The sequence below is a fragment of the Cherax quadricarinatus genome, chromosome 9 (assembly GCF_038502225.1).
Source record: "Cherax quadricarinatus isolate ZL_2023a chromosome 9, ASM3850222v1, whole genome shotgun sequence".
Lineage (NCBI taxonomy): Eukaryota > Metazoa > Arthropoda > Malacostraca > Decapoda > Parastacidae > Cherax > Cherax quadricarinatus.
The window spans coordinates 38,560,168-38,584,778 of record NC_091300.1 but is presented as its reverse complement, the minus strand read 5'-3'; the positions used below and the strand labels follow the sequence as shown (position 1 = coordinate 38,584,778).

Below are 24,611 nucleotides of genomic sequence, written 5' to 3'. Positions count from 1 at the left end.
TGGGTTAGTTGTAGTAGCTCTGAAGAAGGTCATGTAGATGTCCTCTGAACCAAGATTCCATGATGTTGCAGTGTCTGATCATAGAATCTTGGTTCAGAGGACATCTACATGACCACCTTCATAGCTACTACAACTAACCCATCCATTTGGGTAGAACCTACTTCCACTGGGGAATCCCGCCTACCAGTGACTATGCCCTCGTCTGCTACGCGTCCCTATCCACTGACGCCTATACAAGCGCCAGTCTCCTTGCCTTTGCTCCAGAATATCTTCGACCACGGTGCTCTCCACTCCAAGACTGAGGGACTGATTACCTCATCTTTTGTATATAGTTCTACTGTCTTCTAGTTATATCCTAGAATTTGTATTGATAAAGCCACTGGATGGCAAAACGTCTACAATAAAGATAACTAGATGTTGCACATGTTACAATGTTCATTGAAATGTCTTGTTCATTAATGTTCATTGAAACAGGCTTTGTCAAGCCTGTTTCAGTGTTCATTAATGAACATTGAAACAGGCCTTCTCTAATCCAGCCTCCAATAGAAATATTTGTCTAACCTATTTAACCCCTTCAGGGTCCAAGGCCCAAATCTGAAGTGGTGCCCCAGTGTCCAAGAATTTAAAAAAAAAAAAAAAGTTATTTTTTCTTATGAAATGGTAGAGAATCTTTTTGTGAAGGTAATAAAACAAAAAGTACGAAATTTGATGGAAAATTGACGAAATTATGCTCTCGCGAATTTTGATGTGTCAGCGATATTTACGAATCGGCGATTTTGCCGACTTTGACTCCCATTTTAGGCCAATTATATTATTCCAGTCAACCAAATTCATAGCTATTTCACTAGTATTACTTCTATTCTATCGATTGAGCACAAGAAATTGCCAAGTCAACTGTTTCAACTACAAATTAAAATGATCGGAAATTGTTAATTTAGCCAATTTAACACAAAGTTCAAAATATTCCAATTTCAAAATAGGGTCCAGAAAAAACAATGTAGGTATTCCTGGGACTAAATTAACATTTCCTCTGTTCATTAGTTACGTTTTGAGGCTTTACAAATAAATTCCATTTTGATTTTTTATTCACATAATGAATTTTTATTCACACCAAAAAATAGAAGATTTACTGTTATGCAATACTGTAATAATTGTATAAATATCATCACCATATTTGTGAATGCATATTAGACCCACCAGCTGGCGTGTATTAGACGTGTGAGGTCGTTTGTTTACTCTTGAATATCAGCAAAAATTTAACATTTCTGCTACTTTGAGCTCAGTTTCAAGCCATTTCCAGTGCTAAAATCATCTCTATTTCCTTAATATGTCTTCCATTCTATCAAATGAGACCAATAAATCGCAAATAGAACTATAAAAAACATACAAAAAAACACTGCAAAGTTGCTGTTTTAATCGAAAAATCATGATTTCAGTTTTTTCTCTCATTATACATAGCGTGCTGCAGGATCTGTTTTATGTGGTGCACACATACCACATAGATGTATTCACTCATATCTAGGCCCAAATGTACCACTCACAGTTTATCTGAGTGAGCTGAGCTCATGACGTAGATCTACGGTTTGGACCCTGAACGTAAAGCCGTAGATCTACGAGACGGACCCTCAAAGGGTTAATAGCTTTTATATCCTTTTACTCATGTGCAAGTTAATTGCTCTACCATATTGTATTACTACTACTACAACTTACATCACTACTACTACCACTAGTATTGCACCTCATTGAGCCTATATGTACCCTCTGTGTCCATGTACTGTTTGTAGCGGCTTGACAAAGCTGCTGGAGAGCGAAACATTGCCACAATAAAATGTCACGTTAGTTGCACTTGTGTCCTTTTACTTTACATATAAAATGTTCTTCTCTGTGTAAGCACATGAAAGCACTCAGGTTTTCCTGTATTTTTTCCACTGGTAATTTTTATATTTGTAGTCATGTATTTTATTGTGATTTCTTCCAGAAGCACTATTGAGAGGGCTGGGGAGAGATTGTGGTGGTTTGGACATTTAGAGAGTGTTGAGAAAAATAGGATAACTGGGGCATATAAATCTGGGGTGAAGGGAAAGAGGGACAGGGGTTCTCCTTGGTGAGGTTGGAGGCAGGGGGTAAAGAAAGTTTTGAGTGCTAGGGGCTTGGACATCCAACAGACTTGTGTGAGCATATTAGATAGGATTGAGTGGGGGGCAAGTGATTATTATGACTTGATGTGCTGTTGGAGTGTAACCAAAGTAACATAAAGGGATTCAGGAAAACCGGTTAGCCGGACTCGAGCCTTGGAGGTGGAAAGTACTGTGCCTTTACTCTGATGGACGTGGGGATCTTGTGGTTTGGAGGGTCATCTTTGCTGTGATGTCTGTGCTCTTCTGACAAGATGGTGATTGAATGAGTGACAGTGAAAGCTTTCTTATTTCTTGTGTCACCCTACCTTGATGAGAAATGGTTGGAGTGCTAAAAAAAAATGTATATAAATACTAAGGAGCCATTATTGTGTTTTAATACATTTTATTATTTCAGCTTTGTGATGTTATATCCAAATGGGAGACAGCACTAAGAGAAAAGGGTTCTGGAAAATTTGAAAATACCAAAGTTATAAGATTACTTTACAAGTAAGTTAACTTTCTTGTTCATTGTTAATGAAGTTTTTTGATATTACATATCATAGCATGTAAGTACAGTACAGTGCCGCAGTTTTTCTTATTAGTATAACCTAAAGTGCAGTCTCAGTCAGTGAGAATATTATTACTGATGGTCAGTTTATAAATTCAACTGTCATAACATAAAATACTTTCATTCTCAGCTACTCTTCCCTGTCATGTATGAGCACTTTTTTTTTCCTCTGTATAACATGGCTACTCCTTTACCCCTTTTCAGGTCACTGTAGGTCTGAAAAGCCACATCTGTATATTTTACATTCATCATGTACACTCTTTTCAGCTCTTTCACTGTCAAGACCCCTGCTCACAGACTGCACACACTGACAACTCAGACCCATTCTCTCATATGTAGGCCTACCAGCTTTCTCCTGTAAGATTTGAAGCTGCTAGAATTTTGGCGTAATATTACGGGACTGACAGTGAAAGGGTTAAACTAGCGTATAATGTCTTAAATGTCTTCAGTTTGTTCACTCTTGTAATTTATGTACCTTTCAAAAGGAAAAGGGAAAGGTCTTGATTCTGGTGAAGGGCTCTTGATTCAGAAAATTAGAACTACGTACCCTCTATTTACTTAGATTAAATTTGATTACCTCCCATTTCCCAGGTGCTGTATGACCCACTATGAATTTACTGCTTCCCCATGAGTATAATAATTAAAATACAGTAATGTTTTTTTTTTTTTTTTTGTAAACACTTTTGATGGTTCATTAAATTTTTAAGCTTAGCTTTTTAAAGGGAGAGTTAGATAGTAAGGATGCTTTTTGCAGCTTTACCCATTTTTGTGTACAATAATGAAAATTGGATCAACATAGCTGCATCTTTTTCAGAAATGTGTGTGGTTTCAGTGTAACAAACCATCACCTTAACCCTTTCACCAGGGCCTGCCTTAAGCCGATTGGACCAGTTGCTCCCAATTGGGCCCCACGCTAGAGTATAATCTATTCTCAGCTTGTAAAGTACATAATTATATTTATATAATATGGATATAATATGTTGGCAAATTTTCCCAAAAGTTAATTCTGTCATCAGAGATTCAAAACCCCATGAAAATGCTTGAATTCCTTGCTTGCAACAACAGGTCTACTGCATTTCCAAATTTATTCCTCTTGGAGCAAGGAGTTTTTCTAAGCTGAAACTGATCAGAATTTACTTGAGATCATCAATTCAGCAAGGATGTTTGAGTAGTTTGGCGATTATGTCCATTGAATCCAAAATTAGCAAGAGTTTAAACTTCGACAAAATTCTAAAAGATTTTGCAGAGAAAAAACAAGAAAAATAGCTTTTCCTAATAAAAGGCAATACTAATATGACTCATTTATTGTTTTTGAATGTTAATTGATTTTTAGAAGATCAAAAAAGTTAATTTGCTTCCAATAGTGTACTTAAATTCTGATTATTTTATGAATAATAATAAACTAATATTTTTAATAAATCATTTCACAATCACTAAGGCAAGTGGTTTTGTGACTCTGTACTTTTCAGAGGTGATATAAAAATTTTGTTTGTTACTTGTAGGCTTACATGTATGCAATTTTATATTAAAATGTAGCTTACATCTGTTTGGTCTATTAACTAGCATGCATTTTTAAGCCCACAGTTTGATTGCTTTCCATACATAGGGCCCATCAAAATTGTTCTCAATTGGGGGCCCACACCACCTAATGCTGGCTCTGCCTTTTACTGTCAAGACCCCTGCTCACAAACTTGCTCTGTGTCAAAAAATATTCAAAAAAAAAAAAGAAAAAAAAAAAAAAATTTTCTTGCCAAAATCTTAAGAATAATTTTCTGAGTGTTATAAAAAAAAATTGTGATCAGTAGTTACCGAGATATAGAGGTGTGAAGTTGACAAAGTGAACCGCTGATGGCAACATCGGCGACTGCTGTTCACTCGGTAATATTATTTTTACTTTTATTCTATTTTTTCTTTCATTTTCTAATATTTATTTTTTCAAATAACTTGTGGCCTGTGAGACAAATATAATGCATATTGTATGTATATCCACTCATTGTATGCAACTCAATAACTGCACAAATATTATCATTATATTATTTACAAAACTTGTTTACACAAACCAACAATTACAAAAGTTGTTTGTTACTATTGTTCTATAATATATAGTATATACACACATAGTCACTGGACATGTTCCTAGAACTGCTACAGTTTGTGGAACTCTTTGAAACATGGTGTTATGCACAGTGCTGTTTTACACTCCTCACACATAAAACAAGCGTCTCTGCATTTTTGTGGGTGGGTTGTGGTTGTTCAGGTTGTTGTGGTGTATGGGCGGTTGAAGGTGGCCTTTGTTGTGGATGTGCTGAGCCAGTGGCATGACTACCAGTCTGGGGTGCCACTGGTGCCACATGAAGCATTACACCACCACCTCCTGCTGCATGTATATTATCCATCCCAATTCTAACTCACGTGCAAGTTGCACTCAAATCCAACCTCTCTCATTCATGTATTTATCCAATCAAAATTTGAACCTACCCAAGGTTTTAGCCTCAATAACCCTACTAGGCAGACTTCCACTCACCAACTACCCAATTTCCAAACCAATACTTTCCTATATCTTTTCTAAATCTAAACTTGTCAGTTGGATGGTTAAAACCTCTCACATGAATAAATAGAGCATTGGAATCTTGTCCAGTTCTTATGCTATATTTATGTTGTTTTAATCTTAGTTCGAGACTTTTACTAGTTTGACCGTAGTAAAGATTACTGGGATTCATATCAAGAAGTGTAAGCAACAAATGTGTAAGCCCCTCCCACTCATATATTTGTCCAGTCTCTTTTTAAAGCTGCCCAAAGTCCTAGCCTTGATCACCCTATTGGGAAGATTGTTCCACGCATCCACAACTCTGTTAGAAAACCAGTACTTTCCTATGTTCTTTCTAAATCTAAATTTATCGAATTTAAATCCATTATTTCTGGTTCTTACCTGGTTTGACACCCTCAGTACTTTATTAATATCTCCTTTGTTTATGCCCATCATCCACTTAAACACTTCAGTGATATCTCCCCTTATTCTATGTCTCTCCAGAAAGTGGAGATTTAAGGCTTTAAGTCTGTCTTCGTATGGGAGATTCCTTACACAGTAAATCATTTTAGTCATTCTTCTCTGTATGTTCTCCAATGAGTCTATATCCATCCTATAGTAAGGGAACTAAAACTGAGCGGCATAATCTAAATGAGGCATCACTAGTGATGTATAGAGCTGTAAAATAACTTTCGGACTTCTGTTACTTATACTTCTTGCCTGCACTCAGAATCATAAGAACATAAGAAAGGAGAACACTGCAGCAGGCCTGTTGGCCCATACTAGGCAGGTCCTTCACAATCCATCCCACTAACAAAATATTTGCCCAATCCAATTTTCAGTGCTACCCAAGAAATAAGCTTTGATAATTCTATTTACTCTAGGTAGTAGGTTGGTAGACAACTACCGCCCAGGGAGGTACTACCGTCCTGCCAAGTGAGTGTAAAACGAAAGCCTGTAATTGTTTTACATGATGGTATTATTGCTGGTGTCTTTTTTCTGTCTCATAAACATGCAAGATTTCAGGTACATCTTGCTACTTCATCTTACACTTAGGTCACACTACACATACATGTACAAGCATGCATGCATATATATAATATATATATGCATATATATATGCATATATATATATATGCATATATATATAAATATATACATATATATATATATATATATGTATATATATGTGTATATATATATATATATATATATATATATATATATATATATATATATATATATATATATATATATATATATATATACAGGAGGGCCCCACTTATACGGCAGGTTAGGTTCCAGGCTACCGCCGTAAAGCGGAAATCGCCGTAAAGTGGAACACCCTTTTTTTCCACTTATAAATGCATACAAACACTAGATAACAAGTTTACACTAACATATATTAAGTTAGCAATAGAACCAGGCATCAAAAAACAATAAAAAGGTACAATACACACATAGTGCACTCATTACTTACCTTAAAATATTTATAGTCTTAATCTAGGGTGAGACAAGTAGTATTTATTGTAAGAAATCAAGTGTGGTATGTATTGTAATAGCCAGGCTACCTCACCAGGCCACCCCACCCACACATACTATTCTATGATATTTAAGCATCCCAGAGCGATAAAATGTATATACAGTTCACTCATTACTTACCTTAAAATATTTGTAGTCTTAATGTAGGGTCAGGAGTAAGTAAATGAGATAAAACGAATAAATGAGAGAGAGAAAGAATGAGTACATGAGGTAACAGGCGCAGAGTTATGTAAACAAACCAGGCTCCCACATCTTATATTTATGTTTATTTATTCTATTGTGGGGTGTATTTATCATCTTTTTATGTTATGTATCGTGTTTATTATATAATTTTGAAAAAAATATCATGGCTGGATTAATGAAAATGTGTATATTACCGCAATATACGACATTTAATGAGTCTCGGTGAGTATTGTTATTATCACCACTTGTGCAAGTCGTCTGCTACCACATCTCACATTTATGTTTATTTATTCTACTGTGGGGTGTATTTATCTTATTTATATGTTATGCATCGTGTTTATTATATAATTTTGAAAAAAATATCATGGATGGATTAATGAAAATGTGTATATTACCGTAATATACGACATTTAATGAGACTCTGCGAGTATTGTTATTATCACCACTTGTGCAAGTCGTCTGCTACCACATCTCACATTTATGTTTATTTATTCTACTGTGGGGTGTATTTATCTTATTTATATGTTATGCATCGTGTTTATTATATAATTTTGAAAAAAATATCATGGATGGATTAATGAAAATGTGTATATTACCGCAATATACGACATTTAATGAGACTCGGTGAGTATTGTTATTATGGCGTCACTTGTGGAAGTCGTCTGCTCACATCTCACATTTATGTTTATTTATTCTACTGTGGGGTGTATTTATCTTATTTATATGTTATGCATCGTGTTTATTATATAATTTTGAAAAAAATATCATGGATGGATTAATGAAAATGTGTATATTACCGTAATATACGACATTTAATGAGACTCGGTGAGTATTGTTATTATGGCGTCACTTGTGGAAGTCGTCTGCTCACATCTCACATTTATGTTTATTTATTCTACTGTGGGGTGTATTTATCTTATTTATATGTTATGCATGGTTTTTATTATATAATTTTGAAAAAAATATCATGGATGGATTAATGAAAATGTGTATATTACCGTAATATACGACATTTAATGAGACTCGGTGAGTATTGTTATTATGGCGTCACTTGTGGAAGTCGTCTGCTCACATCTCACATTTATGTTTATTTATTCTACTGTGGGGTGTATTTATCTTAGTTATATGTTATGCATCGTGTTTATTATATAATTTTGAAAAAAATATCATGGATGGATTAATGAAAATGTGTATATTAACGTAATATACGACATTTAAATGACTCGATGTATGTAAGTTTATTTAGGTACAGGTATACATAAGTATAATTATCAGAGTATATATAAAATATGAAATAACTTTTAAAAACATTTGAAATTTTGGAGTTTCCAGACAAAATGGAGAGACTTAGTGCTTACTGAGCTCATGGAGAATGTAAACAAACAGGGTGGGGCACGGTGACCGTATTAGAAAGTCCGGTGGGGGGAGCCGTATAGTGAGTTTTGGTCATAATTTGAAATGTCCGTATTAGCGGAACGCCGTAAAGTGAAACGCCGTAAAGCGGGGCCTTCCTGTATATTATATATATATATATATATATATATATATATATATATATTTTATATATTATATATATATATTTTATTATATATATATATTTTATATATATATACACACACACACACAGGAAGGCCCTGCTTTATGGCGTTTCACTTTACGGCGTTCCGCTAATACGGTCATTTCAAATTATGACCAAAACTCGCTATATGGCTCCCCCCACCTGACTTTCTAATGCGGTCACCGCGCCCCACCTTGTTTGTTTACATTCTTCGTGAGCTCAGTAAGCACTAAGTCTCTCCATTTTGTCTGGAAACTCCAAAATTTCAAATGTTTTTAAAAGTTATTTCATATTTTATATATACTCTGATAATTATACTTATGTATACCTGTACTTAAATAAACTTACTGTGCTGGCATGCAGGTACACATTAAAATCAGTAAGAGTGTCTTATGTCTCCAGACGTCATATTAGTAATGATAATAATAATCATCGTCTCATTTAAATGTCGTATATTACGTTAAATACACATTTTCATTAATCCATGTATGATATTTTTTCAAAATTATATAATAAACACGATACATAACATAAAAAGATGATAAATACACCCCACAATTGAATAAATAAACCTAAATATGAGATGTGGTAGCAGACGACTTGCACAAGTGACGCCATATTAGAAATGCTAATAATAATAATCACCGAGTCTTATTAAATGTTGTATATTACGTTAATATACACATTTTCATTAATCCATCCATGATATTTTTTTTCAAAATTATATAATAAACACGATACATAACATAAAAAGATGATAAATACACCCTACAATAGAATAAATAAACATAAATATGAGATGTGGTAGCCAGGTAACTTGTACAAGTGATGCCAAGAATAACATTTTCTCTAATCTAACATAAGAGAAAATGTGTTACTGGGGGTAACTGTAGAAAATTATTCCTTTCGTATGTATGTAAGTAAGTTTATTCAGGTATACACAAATACAGTTACATAGATTATCATACATAACAACATATGTGTAGAGAACCTAGGATAACCCAAAAAAGTCAGAGTGACTTATTTCCATTGCCTTCACTCAGAGCATCATTTCTTCTCAAAATGATGTTACATGAGAATGGGAGTGTTCTTCTTTATTTATTCTACCGTATCAATGTAGAGACAACCTGAACACAATGTAACTTGTACACAAACCAGACGTGTACACTTTGTTTGTTTACAAAACTTACCTTCGCCTGGTTTGTTTACATAACTCTGCTCCTGTCCTCTCTCATGCACTCATTCTTTCTCTCTCTCATTTATTCATTTTATCTCATTTACTTACTCCTGACCCTACATTAAGACTACAAATATTTTAAGGTAAGTAATGAGTGAACTGTATATACATTTTATCGCTCTGGGATGCTTAAATATCATAGAATATGTGTGTGGGTGGGTTGGCCTGGTATGGTAGCCCGGCTGACTACCATACATACCACACTTGATTTTTTACAATAAATACTACTCATCTCACCCTATATTTTAAGGTAAGTAGTGAGTGAACTGTATATACATTTTATCGCTCTGGGATACTTAAATATCATAGAATTGTATGTGTGGGTGGGGTGGCCTGGTATGGTAGCCTGGCTGACTACCATACATACCACACTTGATTTCTTACAATAAATGCTACTTGTCTCACCCTAGATTAAGACTATAAATATTTTAAGGTAAGTAATGAGTGCACTATGTGTGTATTGTACTTTTTTATTGTTATTTGATGCCTGGTTCTATTGCTAACTTAATATATGTTAGTGTAAACTTGTTATCTAGTGTCTGTATGCATTTGTAAGTGGAAAAAAAGGGTGTTCCACTTTACGGCGGTTTCCGCTTTACGGCGGTAGCCTGGAACCTAACCAGCCATATAAGTGGGGCCTTCCTGTATATATATACACACACAGTGGACCCCCGGTTAACGATATTTTTTCACTCCAGAAGTATGTTCAGGTGCCAGTACTGACCGAATTTGTTCCCATAAGAAATAGTGTGAAGTAGATTAGTCCATTTCAGACCCCCAAACATACACGTACAAACGCACTTACATAAATACACTTACATAATTGGTCGCATTCGGAGGTAATCGTTATGCGGGGGTCCATTGTGTATGTATGTATATATATATATATATATATATATACATTTATATATATATATATATATATATATATATATATATATATATATAGTGTGTATATATGTGTATATATGTATATATATGTATATATATATGTATATATGTATATATATTTATATTTATATATATATATATATAATATATATATATATATATATATAATATATATATATATATATATATATATATATATATATATATATATATATATATATATATATATATATTTTTTTTTTTTTTTCAACAAGTTGGTCGTCTCCCACCGAGGCAGGGTGACCCAAAAAAAGAAAGAAAATCCCCATAAAGAAAATACTTTCATCATCATTCAACACTTTCACCACACTCACACATTATCACTGCTTTTGCAGAGGTGCTCAGAATACAACAGTTTAGAAGCATATACGTATAAAGATACACAACATATCCCTCCAAACTGCCAATATCCCAAATCCCTCCTTTAAAGTGCAGGCATTGTACTTCCCATTTCCAGGACTCAAGTCCGACTATAAGAAAATAACCGGTTTCCCTGAATCCCTTCACTAAATATTACCCTGCTCACACTCCAACAGATCGTCAGGTCCCAAGTATCATTCGTCTCCATTCACTCCTATCTAACACGCTCATGCACGCTTGCTGGAAGTCCAAGCCCCTCGCCCACAAAACCTCCTTTACCCCCTCTTTCCAACCCTTTCGAGGACGACCCCTACCCCTCTTTCCTTCCCCTATAGATTTATATGCTTTCCATGTCATTCTACTTTGATCCATTCTCTCTAAATGACCAAACCACCTCAACAACCGCTCTTCTGCCCTCTGACTAATGCTTTTATTAACTCCACACCTTCTCCTAATTTCCACACTCCGAATTTTCTGCATAATATTTACACCACACATTGCCCTTAGGACATCTCCACTGCCTCCAACCGTCTCCTCGCTGCTGTATTTACCACCCAAGCTTCACATCCATATAAGAGTGTTGGTACTACTATACTTTCATACATTCCCTTCTTTGCCTCCATAGATAACTTTTTTTGACTCCACATATACCTCAACGCACCACTCACCTTTTTTCCCTCATCAATTCTATGATTAACCTCATCCTTCATAAATCCATCCGCCGACACGTCAACTCCCAAGTATCTGAAAACATTCACTTCTTCCATACTCCTCCTCCCCAATTTGATATCCAATTTTTCTTTATCTAAATCATTTGATACCCTCATCACCTTACTCTTTTCTATGTTCACTTTCAACTTTCTACCTTTACACACATTCTCAAACTCATCCACTAACCTTTGCAATTTTTCTTTAGAATCTCCCATAAGCACAGTATCATCAGCAAAAAGTAACTGTGTCAATTCCCATTTTGAATTTGATTCCCCATAATTTAATCCCACCCCTCTCCCGAACACCCTAGCATTTACTTCTTTTACAACCCCATCTATAAATATATTAAACAACCATGGTGACATTACACATCCCTGTCTAAGACCTACTTTTACCGGGAAGTATTCTCCCTCTCTTCTACACACCCTAACCTGAGCCTCACTATCCTCATAAAAGCTCTTTACAGCATTTAGTAACTTACCACCTATTCCATAAACTTGCAACATCTGCCACATTGCTCCTCTATCCACTCTATCATATGCCTTTTCTAAATCCATAAATGCAATAAAAACTTCCCTACCTTTATCTAAATACTGTTCACATATATGCTTCAATGTAAACACTTGATCTACACATCCCCTACCACTCTGAAGCCTCCTTGCTCATCTGCAATTCTACATTCTGTCTTAACTCTAATTCTTTCAATTATAACTCTACCGTATACTTTTCCTGGTATACTCAGTAATCTTATTCCTCTATAATTTTTACAATCTCTTTTGTGCCCTTTCCCTTTATATAAAGGGACTATACATGCTCTCCGCCAATCCCTAGGTACCTTCCCCTCTTTCATACATTTATTAAACAAAAGTACCAACCACTCCAACACTATATCCCCCCCTGCTTTTAACATTTCTGTCATGATCCCATCAGTTCCAGCTGCTTTACCCCCTTTCATTCTACGTAATGCCTCACGTACCTCCACCACACTTACATTCTGCTCTTCTTCACTCCTAAAAGATGGTATACCTCCCTGGCCAGTGCATGAAATTACCGCCTCACTTTCTTCCTCAACATTTAAAAGTTCCTCAAAATATTCTCGCCATCTACCTAATACCTCCCTCTCCCCATCTACTAACTCCCCTACTCTGTTTTTAACAGACAAATCCATATTTTCCCTAGGCTTTCTTAACTTGTTTAACTCACTCCAAAATTTTTTCTTATTTTCATTAAAATTTCTTGACAGTGCCTCTCCCACTCTTTCATCTGCTCTCCTTTTGCACTCTCTCACCACTCTCTTCACCTTTCTTTTACTCTCCATATACTCTGCTCTTCTTATAACACTTCTGCTTTGTAAAAACCTCTCGTAAGCTACCTTTTTCTCTTTTATCACACCCTTTACTTCATCATTCCACCAATCACTCCTCTTTCCTCCTGCCCCCACCCTCCTATAACCACAAACTTCTGCCCCACATTCTAATACTGCATTTTTAAAACTATTCCAACCCTCTTCAACCCCCCCACTACTCATCTTTGCACTAGCCCACCTTTCTGCCAATAGTCGCTTATAACTCGCCCGAACTTCCTCCTCCCTTAGTTTATACACTTTCACCTCCCTCTTACTTGTTGTTGCCACCTTCCTCTTTTCCCATCTACCTCTTACTCTAACTGTAGCTACAACTAAATAATGATCTGATATATCAGTTGCCCCTCTATAAACATGTACATCCTGGAGCCTACCCATCAACCTTTTATCCACCAATACATAATCTAACAAACTACTTTCATTACATGCTACATCATACCTTGTATATTTATTTATCCTCTTATTTATAAAATATGTATTACTTATTACCAAATTTCTTTCTACACATAGCTCAATTAAAGGCTCCCCATTTACATTTACCCCTGGCACCTCAAATTTACCTACTACTCCCTCCATAACATTTTTACCCACTTTAGCATTGAAATCCCCAACCACCATTACTCTCACACTTGATTCAAAACTCCCCATGCATTCACTCAACATTTCCCAGAATCTCTCTCTCTCTCCTCTACACTTCTCTCTTCTCCAGGTGCATATACGCTTACTATAACCCACTTTTCACATCCAGTCTTTATTTTACTCCACATAATCCTTGAATTTATGCATTTGTAGTCCCTCTTTTCCTGCCATAGCTTATCCTTCAACATTATTGCTACTCCTTCTTTAGCTCTAACTCTATTTGAAACCCCTGACCTAATCCCATTTATTCCTCTCCATTGAAACTCTCCCACCCCCTTCAGCTTTGTTTCACTTCAAGCCAGGACATCCAGTTTCTTCTCATTCATAACATCCACAATCATCTCTTTCTTATCATTTGCACAACATCCACGCACATTCAGACTTCCCACTTTGACAATTTTCTTCTTCTTATTCTTTTTAGTAATCTTTACAGGAAAAGGGGTTACTAACCCATTATTACCGGCATTTTAGTTAGTTGACTTTTACAACACGCATGGCTTACGGAGGAAAGATTCTTATTCCACTTCCCCATGGATATAAAAGGAAAAGTAATAAGACCAAGAACTATTAAGATAAAATCAAAGAAAACTCAGATGAGTGTGTATAAATAAACATGTACATGTATGTGTAGTGTGACCTAAGTGTAAGTAGAAGTAGCAAGACGTACCTGTAATCTTGCATATTTATGAGACAGACAAAAGACACCAGCAATCCTACCATCATGTAAAATAATTACAGGCTTTCGTTTTACACTCACTTGGCAGGACGGTAGTACCTCCCTGGGTGGTTGCTGTCTACCAACCTACTACATACATACATACATACATACATACATACATACATACATACATACATACATACATACATATATATCTTTCTTTCTTTCAACACACCGGCTGTATCCCACCGAGGCGGGGTGGCCCAAAAGGAAAAACGAAAGTTTCTCCTTTTGCATTTAGTAATATATACAGGAGAAGAGGTTACTAGCCCCTTGCTCCCAATATATATATATTTATATATATATATATATATATATTTATATATATATATATATATTTATATATATATATATTTATATATATATATATATTTATATATCTTCTTTCTTCTTTCAACACACCGGCCGTATCCCACCGAGGCGGGGTGGCCCAAAAGGAAAAACGAAAGTTTCTCCTTTTACATTTAGTAATATATACAGGAGAAGAGGTTACTAGCCCCTTGCTCCCGGCATTTTAGTCGCCTCTTACAACACGCATGGCTTACGGAGGAAGAACTCTGTTCCACTTCCCCATGGAGATAAGAGGAAATAAACAAGAATAAGAACTAGAAAGAAAATAGAAGAAAACCCAGAGGGGCGTGTATATATGTGCTTGTACATGTATGTGTAGTGGGACCTAAGTGTAAGTAGAAGTAGCAAGACGTACCTGAAAACTTGCATGTTCATGAGACAGAAAAAAGGACACCAGCAATCCTACCATCATGTAAAACAATTACAGGCTTTCGTTTTACACTCACTTGGCAGGACGGTAGTACCTCCCTGGGTGGTTGCTGTCTACCAACCTACTACATACATACATACATACATACATACATACATACATACATATATATATATATATATATATATATATATATATATATATATATATATATATATATATGGTAGACCGCAACCGCCCAGGGAGGTACTACCGTCCTGCCAAGTGAGTGTAAAACTGAAGCCTGTAATTGTTTTGCACGATGGTAAGATTGCTGGTGTCTTTTTTTATCTGTCTCATACATATGCAAGATTTCAGGTATGTCTTGCTACTTCTACTTACACTTAGGTCACACTACACATACATGTACAAGCATATATATACACACCCCTTTGGGTTTTCTTCTATTTTCTTTCTAGTTCTTGTTCTTGTTTATTTCCTCTTACCTCCATGGGGAAGTGGAACAGAATTCTTCCTCCGTAAGCCATGCGTGTTGTAAGAGGCGACTAAAATGCCGGGAGCAAGGAGCTAGTAACCTCTTCTCCTGTATATATTACTAAATGTAAAAGGAGAAACTTTCGTTTTTCCTTTTGGGCCACCCCGCCTCGGTGGGATACGGCCAGTGTGTTGAAAGAAAGAAAGATATATATATATATATATATATATATATATATATATATATATATATATATATATATACACACACACACACACTTACATACATACATACATACATACAGTGATGTATAATCCACTACAGAACTGCAGGAGGCCAAGAGAGGAATATGAAGAGAGCAACAGAGCAATGGTGGTACACTTGCTGAGGTGGCAAGAAGAGCTCACTCCAGCAGAGCAAAGTTGCTAGTTATGGGGGATTTCAACCACAGGGAGATTGACTGGGAAAACCTGGAGCCACATGGGGGTCCCGAAACATGGAGAGCCAGGATGTTGGACGTGGTGCTGGAAAACCTCATGCACCAACATGTTAAGGACACTACCAGAGTGAGAGGGGAGGATGAACCAGCAAGATTGGACCTTGTGTTCACCCTGGGCAGCTCAGACATTGAGGACATCAAGTATGAGAGTCCCCTAGGAGCTAGCGACCACGTGGTTCTGTGCTTTGAATACATAGTAGAGCTGCAATTGGAGAGAATAACAGGAGTTGAATGGGAAAAGCCTGACTATAAAAGAGGGGACTACATAGGGTTGAAGAACTTCCTGCGGGAGGTCCAGTGGGACAGAGAACTGGCAGGAAAGCCAGTAAATGAAATGATGGAATATGTAACAACAAAATGCAAGGAGGCAGTGTAAAGGTTTATTCCCAAGGGCAACAGTAACAATGGGAAGACCAGAACGAGCCCCTGGTTTTCCCGACGGTGTAAGGAGGCAAAAACAAAGTGCAATAGAGAATGGAAAAAGTACAGAAGGCAGAGAACACACGAAAATAGGGAGATCAGTCGCAGAGCCAGGAATGAGTACGCACAGGTAAGGAGGGAGGTCCAGCAACAGTATGAAAATGACATAGCATCGAGAATCAAGACTGACCCGAAACTGTTGTATAGCCACATCAGGAGGAAGACAACAGTCAAAGACCAGGTGATCAGATTAAGGACAGAAGGTGGAGAACTCACAAGAAATGATCAGGAGGTATGTGAGGAGCTGAACAGGAGATTTAAGGAAGTTTTTACAGTAGAGACAGGAAGGGCTGTGGGAAGACAGCACAGAAGGGAACATCAAGAAGGAATATACCAACAAGTGTTGGATGACATACGAACAACTGAGGAGGAGGTGAAGAAGCTCTTAAGTGACTTTGACACCTCAAAGGCGATGGGACCGGACAACATCTCCCCATGGGTCCTTAGAGAAGGAGCAGAGATGCTGTGCGTGCCTCTAACCACAATCTTCAACACATCCCTTGAAACTGGGCAACTACCTGAGAAATGGAAGACAGCTAATGTAGTCCCCATATTTAAGAAAGGAAACAGAAACAAGGCACTAAACTACAGACCTGTGTCCCTGACATGTATTGTGTGCAAAGTCATGGAGAAGATTATCAGGAGGAGAGTGGTCGAACACCTGGAAAGGAACAAGATTATAAATGAAAACCAGCATGGGTTCATGGAAGGCAAATCTTGTATCACAAACCTCCTGGAGTTTTATGACAAGGTAACAAAAGTAAGACACGAGAGAGTGGGGTGGGTAGATTGCGTTTTCCTAGACTGCAGGAAGGCCTTTGACACAGTTCCCCACAAGAGATTAGTGCAGAAGCTGGAGGATCAGGCGCACGTAAAAGGGAGGGTACTGCTATGGATAAGGGAATACCTGACAGGGAGGCAGCAATGAGTCATGGTACGTGAAGAGGTATCACAGTGGGCGCCTGTTATGAGCGGGGTCCCACAGGGGTCAGTTCTAGGTCCAGTGCTATTTGTGATATATGTGGACGACATGATGGAAGGAATAGACTCTGAAGTGTCCCTGTTCGCAGATGACGTGAAGTTGATGAGAAGAATTAAATCGGACGAGGATGAGGCAGGACTGCAAAGAGACCTGGAGAGGCTGGACATGTGGTCCAGTAACTGGCTTCTCGAATTCAATCCAGCCAAATGCAAAGTCATGAAGATTGGGGAGGGGCAAAGAAGACCGCAGACAGAGTATAGGCTAGGTGGACAAAGACTACAGACCTCACTCAGGGAGAAAGACCTTGGGGTGACCATAACACCGAGCACATCACCGGAGGCACACATCAACCAAATAACCGCTGCAGCATTCGGGTGCCTGGCAAACCTGAGAATAGCGTTCCGATACCTTAATAAGGAATCGTTCAAGACACTGTACACTGTGTATGTTAGGCCCATACTGGAGTATGCAGCACCAGTCTGGAACCCACACCTGGTCAAGCACATCAAGAAGTTAGAGAAAGTACAAAGGTTTGGAACAAGGCTAGTCCCAGAGCTCAAGGGAATGTCGTACGAGGAAAGGTTAAGGGAAATCGGACTGACGACACTGGAGGACAGAAGGGTCAGGGGAGACATGATAACGACATACAAGATACTGCAGGGAATAGACAAGGTGGACAGAGATAGGATGTTCCAGAGAGGGGACACAGGGACAAGGGGTCACAACTGGAAGCTGAAGACTCAGACGAGTCACAGGGACGTTAGGAAGTATTTCTTCAGTCATAGAGTTGTCAGCAAGTGGAATAGCCTAGCAAGTGAAGTAGTGGAGGCAGGAACCATACATAGTTTTAAGAAGAGGTATGACAAAACTCAGGAAGCAGAGAGAGAGAGGACCCAGTAGCGATCAGTGAAGAGGCGGGGCCAGGAGCTGAGTCTCGACCCCTGCAACCACAATTAGGTGAGTACAATTAGGTGAGTACACACACACACACACACACACACACACACACACACACAGCGGAGAAGAAAGTGATTACATAGCGGGAATGCTTCACTCTGGAGGTCCCAAGGTGGTAATAGCAGTGATGTATAACCCACCACAGAATAGCAGGAGGCCAAGGCAAGAGTACGACGAGAGCAATAGAGCGATGGTTGACACACTGGCTACAGTGGCCAGAAGAGCTCATGCATGCAGGGCAAAGCTCCTGATCATATGTGACTTTAACCACAAGGAGATCGATTGGGAGAACTTGGACCCGCATGGGGGCCAAGATACATGGAGGGCTAAGATGATGGAGGCGGTACTGGAAAACTTCACGTACCAACATGTAAGGGACACTACAAGAGAGAGAGGAGAGGATGAACCAGCAAGGCTAGACTTAGTATTCATCTTGAGTAGTGCAGATATCGAGGACATCACATATGAAAGACCCCTTGGGTCCAGTGACCATGTGGTTTTAAGCTTCGAATACACAGTAGAGCTACAAGTGGAGGGAGAAGCAGGAAGGCCAGGACGAATGAAGCCAAACTACAAGAAAGGGGACTACACAGGAATGAGGTACTTCCTGAATGGGGTTCAGTGGGACAGAGAACTGGCAGGGAAGCCAGTTAATGAAATGATGGAATATGTAGCAACAAAATGCAAGGAAGCTGAGGAGAGGTTTGTACCCAAGGGTAACAGGAATAATGAAAAAGCCAGGATGAGCCCATGGTTTACCCAAAGGTGCAGGGAGGCAAAAACCAAGTGTGCTAGGGAATGGAAGAAATATAGAAGGCAAAGGACCCAGGAGAATAAGGAGAGCAGTCGTAGAGCCAGAAACGAATATGCACAGATAAGAAGGGAGGCCCAAAGACAATATAAAAATGACATAGCAGCGAAAGCCAAATCTGACCCGAAACTGTTGTACAGCCACATCAGGAGGAAAACAACAGTCAAGGACCAGGTAATCAGGCTAAGGAAGGAAGGAGGAGAGACAACAAGAAATGACCGTGAAGTATGTGAGGAACTCAACAAGAGATTCAAAGAAGTGTTCACAGAGGAGACAGAAGGGGCTCCAGAAAGACGGAGAGGTGGGGCACACCACCATGTGCTGGACACAGTGCACACAACCGAGGAAGAAGTGAAGAGGCTTCTGAGTGAGCTAGATACCTCAAAGGCAATGGGGCCAGATAACATCTCCCCATGGGTATTGAGAGAGGGAGCAGAGGCGCTATGTGTACCCCTAACAACAATATTCAATACATCTATCGAAACAAGGAGATTGCCTGAGGCATGGAAGACAGCAAATGTAGTCCCAATCTTTAAAAAAGGAGACAGACATGAAGCATTAAACTACAGACCAGTGTCACTGACATGTATAGTATGCCAAATCATGGAGAAGATTATCAGGAGAAGAGTGGTGGAACACCTAGAAAGGAATGATCTCATCAACAGCAGCCAACATGGTTTCAGGGACTGGAAATCCTGTGTCACAAACCTACTGGAGTTCTATGACATGGTGACAGCAGTAAGACAAGAGAGAGAGGGGTGGGTGGATTGCATATTCTTGGACTGCAAGAAGGCGTTTGACACAGTTCCACACAAGAGATTGGTGCAAAAACTGGAGGATCAAGCAGGGATAACAGGGAAGGCACTACAATGGATCAGGGAATACTTGTCAGGAAGACAGCAGCGAGTCATGGTACGTGGCGAGGTGTCAGAGTGGGCACCTGTGACCAGCGGGGTCCCACAGGGGTCAGTCCTAGGACCAGTGCTGTTTCTGGTATTTGTGAACGACATGACGGAAGGAATAGACTCTGAGGTGTCCCTGTTTGCAGATGATGTGAAGTTGATGAAGAATTCACTCAATCGAAGACCAGGCAGAACTACAAAGGGATCTGGACAGGCTGCAGACCTGGTCCAGCAATTGGCTCCTGGAGTTCAATCCCACCAAGTGCAAAGTCATGAAGATTGGGGAGGGGCAAAGAAGACCGCAGATGGAGTACAGTCTAGGGAGCCAGAGACTACAAACCTCACTCAAGGAAAAAGATCTTGGGGTGAGTATAACACCAGGCACATCTCCTGAAGCGCACATCAACCAAATAACTGCTGCAGCATATGGGCGCCTAACAAACCTCAGAACAGCATTCCGACATCTTAATAAAGAATCGTTCAGGACCCTGTACACCGTGTACGTTAGGCCCATATTAGAGTATGCGGCACCAGTTTGGAACCCACACCTAGCCAAGCACGTAAAGAAACTAGAGAAAGTGCAAAGGTTTGCAACAAGACTAGTCCCAGAGCTAAGAGGTATGTCCTACGAGGAGAGGTTAAGGGAAATCAACCTGACGACACTGGAGGACAGGAGAGATAGGGGGGGACATGATAATGACATACAAAATACTGAGAGGAATTGACAAGGTGGACAAAGACAGGATGTTCCAGAGATTGGACACAGTACCAAGGGGACACAGTTGGAAGTTGAAGACACAGATGAATCACAGGGATGTTAGGAAGTATTTCTTCAGCCACAGAGTAGTCAGTAAGTGGAATAGTTTGGGAAACGATGTAGTGGAGGCAGGATCCATACATAGCTTTAAGCAGAGGTATGATAAAGCTCAAGGTTCAGGGAGAGTGACCTAGTAGCGATCAGTGAAGAGGCGGGGCCAGGAGCTCGGACTCGACCCCTGCAACCTCAACTAGGTGAGTACAACTAGGTGAGTACACACACACACACACACACACACACAGTAGGGACAGCGAGGCGCTAGTCACGCCGTCGGTGCTCCGGGGATTTAAGTGTTTTCGAGGGCTACTAAGTGTTCTGCAAGGGTTGCTAAGTGTGTCAGGGTAGTCAACAATCCTAGAAGTGTTTTTTTTTTTAATTGCCTGAGCCACACAAGTGTGGGGAGAGCCACAATTTTGAAAGTGATCTGGTAAATAAAAGCGTTGTGGCGCAGGCTAGTGTGAAGGCGGCGTTGCCAAGTGTCACCCAGGAAAGGTAATAAAGTGAAACAATCGTGTGACCAGTGAAAGAAATACATTGAATAGGGTACATTATTAACGAGAAGAAATTGAGGTGGATCTACGCCAGGACGTACATCGAGCTGGATCTACGCCAGGACGTCACATTGACCTGGACAATCTACACTGCTACAGCTGCACTACAAGTACTGTATCACCTATGAGTGGTTGTTTGGGTGTGGGGTCCAGGTTCCAATTAACCGCCAAGCTGAATGTGAATGGTCTAACTCTCATAGCACGATAAAGAATAGGCACTCAAGTATTCAATAAGGTTTAGCAAATGGTAATCCATTGAACAAGGCGATTAACTCACTATAAGCAGGTCGATATAGGCAACACTGCAAGGGAGTCAGGTCACAAGAGGTTGTGGACACAAGCGACAACTGAGAATCTACATTACACTCCAAGCACAAGCCACCTATTTTTCAGACACATAATAAACCCACACATAATTCGACACATAATTACACACATACACATACACACACACACACACTCACACACACACACACACACACACACACACACACACACACACACACACACACACACACACACACACACACACACACACACACACACACACACTCACACACATAATTCGACACATAATTACACACATACACATACACACACACACACACACACACTCACACACACACACACACACACACACACACACACACACACACACACACACACACACATACACACATACACACATACACACATACACACATACACACACACACACACACACACACACACACACATACACATACACACACACACACACACACACACACACATGCACACACACACACACACATACACATACACACACACACATACACAGTCACACAAAGACACACACACACACACACACACACACACACACACACACACACACACACACACACACACACACACACACACACACACACACACACACACACACACACACACACACACACACACACACACTGTAAGTGCCGGTAAATCCCAGGAGGTTGGGGGTCAGGTCACAAGAAGGTGTGGGCAGCCAAGGACCACTGAGACTTACCTTAAACGCACAAGCCACCTACCTTTCAGTACACAATAAACCCACACATAATTCCACACACAATTACACACAAAATTACACACACACACACACACACACACACACACACACACACACACACACACACACACACACACACACACACACACATACACTCCCCCCTCACCACCGACATCTCACTACTTCCCCTGATCCCTCCCCTCCCTCGATCACCCTCCCCTCCCCCGTTCACCCCAAACCCTCCCCACCCCTCCCCACTCAGCTCCCACATAGCCACAGTTCCTCCACTACTTCCCCCCCCCACACTCTGACACACACACTACTAACCTAACATACAGAACTACATAGTTTTCCCACTCTGAGGCAATCAGGATAAAACAAAAATGGGTTGCCAGAGAGCAACAAGAAAAACCAAGGGACAGGAGGAGGAAAATGCAAAGGAAGATTGGGCAGCAGAGCTCATAAAAAGGGATCATGAATGGGAAAAGAAACTAGAAGAACTTAGCATGAGAATGGAAGAGAGGATAGATATGGAAAGCAGGAAGTGGGAGGTGCATGTCAAAGCAGCAGAAGCTAGGATACAGAGTTTAGAAGAGGAATTGAAAAATCTGAAACAGCCTAAAGAACTAAAGAACATTTTGGGATTGACAACAGAGACTGCTACCTCAGTAACAAATAAGGGGACTGTAGGGAAAGAAGGGGCACAACTGCATGGAGATGCTCTATCAGAGGAGACTGTAGCAAATGAAAGAGCTAAGCTTTATGTGGAGGCCCTAACAGACAACAACAGAGCCCAAGGAAAGCCGAGAAGGGAAAATGACAGGCCACTGAGCCCAAGTACATTAGCCAGTGAAACTGATGAAAGGAAAGCTGCAGTGGAGGAAACCAAATTAAATGAGGGGATACACAGGGATATGCAGTGGGAGAATGAAAGGGTGAGGTCAGTCTTTGTGTATGGGCTCCAGGAAGTCGAAGGGGAAACATATGAAGCAAGAAAACAAGGGAAAAAAAAAGCAATTGAAAGCATCATGAAAGCAATAGGAGAAGACGATATGACCCAGCTGGAAAATTTTCGGAGAATAGGGGGGTTTGTAAAAAAAAGAACCCGGCCAGTGAGAGTGACCTTCAAGGCAGGAGCGACTCGGACCAGGATCCTGCAGGAGAAAGCACGATTAAGGGACATGACGGCATACAGGAGGGTGTATCTCGACCGCGACAGAACACAAGAAGAAAGGAAGAAACTGAGAGAGATGGTACAAAGGCGAAAGGAGGAAAGAGAGGGGATGGAGAAGACAGACAGGAGATCCCAGACCCAGGAAGAAGATCAAATACAGCCTCCCTCACAACTTTCTATAGAAGCCTCCCAACCAGGTCAACCCCAGTGCAACCAAACACTCTAAATCAAAACACCCATGCCACATCCAATGCCCCCACCCACTACATTACAAACTTCACCCCCACAGCAACAACCCATAGTTCCTTACCAGGTCTCCCACTTCCCCAACCCCAATATACTTCCCAGACCACAGTCTTAGAAAAGAAGTTGAAGGTGTGGTATACAAATGCAGATGGAATAACAAACAAGTATGAGGAGTGGCACGAAAGAATCAAAGAGACATCCCCAGACATAATAGCACTCACAGAAACAAAACTCACCAGAATAATAACAGATTCAATCTTTCCATCCGGATATCAAATCTTCAGGAAAGACAGAGGGAGGAGAGGGAGAGGAGGAGTTGCACTGCTCATTAAAAACCAGTGGGGTTTTGAGAAAATGGAAGGAATGGATGGCATGGGCGAAAGGGACTACTTAGTAGGAACAATCCAGTCTGAGGGACATAAGGTGATAATTGCAGTAATGTACAACCCACCACAGAACTGCAGGAGGCCAAGAGAAGAATACAATGAGAGCAACAGAGCAATGATCAACACACTA

At 39.6% G+C, this 24,611-nt stretch overlaps 1 protein-coding gene across 1 annotated transcript in view; it reads left to right on the top strand.

Annotated features, from left to right (window-relative positions):
- The window catches only part of LOC128685932 (uncharacterized protein CG43867), a 1,104,857-nt gene that overhangs the window by 977,216 nt on the left and 103,030 nt on the right, over positions 1-24,611 (top strand). The window contains exon 23 of the mRNA XM_070083118.1: positions 2,533-2,624. Coding sequence (XP_069939219.1) covers positions 2,533-2,624 — 92 coding nt within the window. The remainder of the gene's footprint in view (positions 1-2,532; positions 2,625-24,611) is intronic.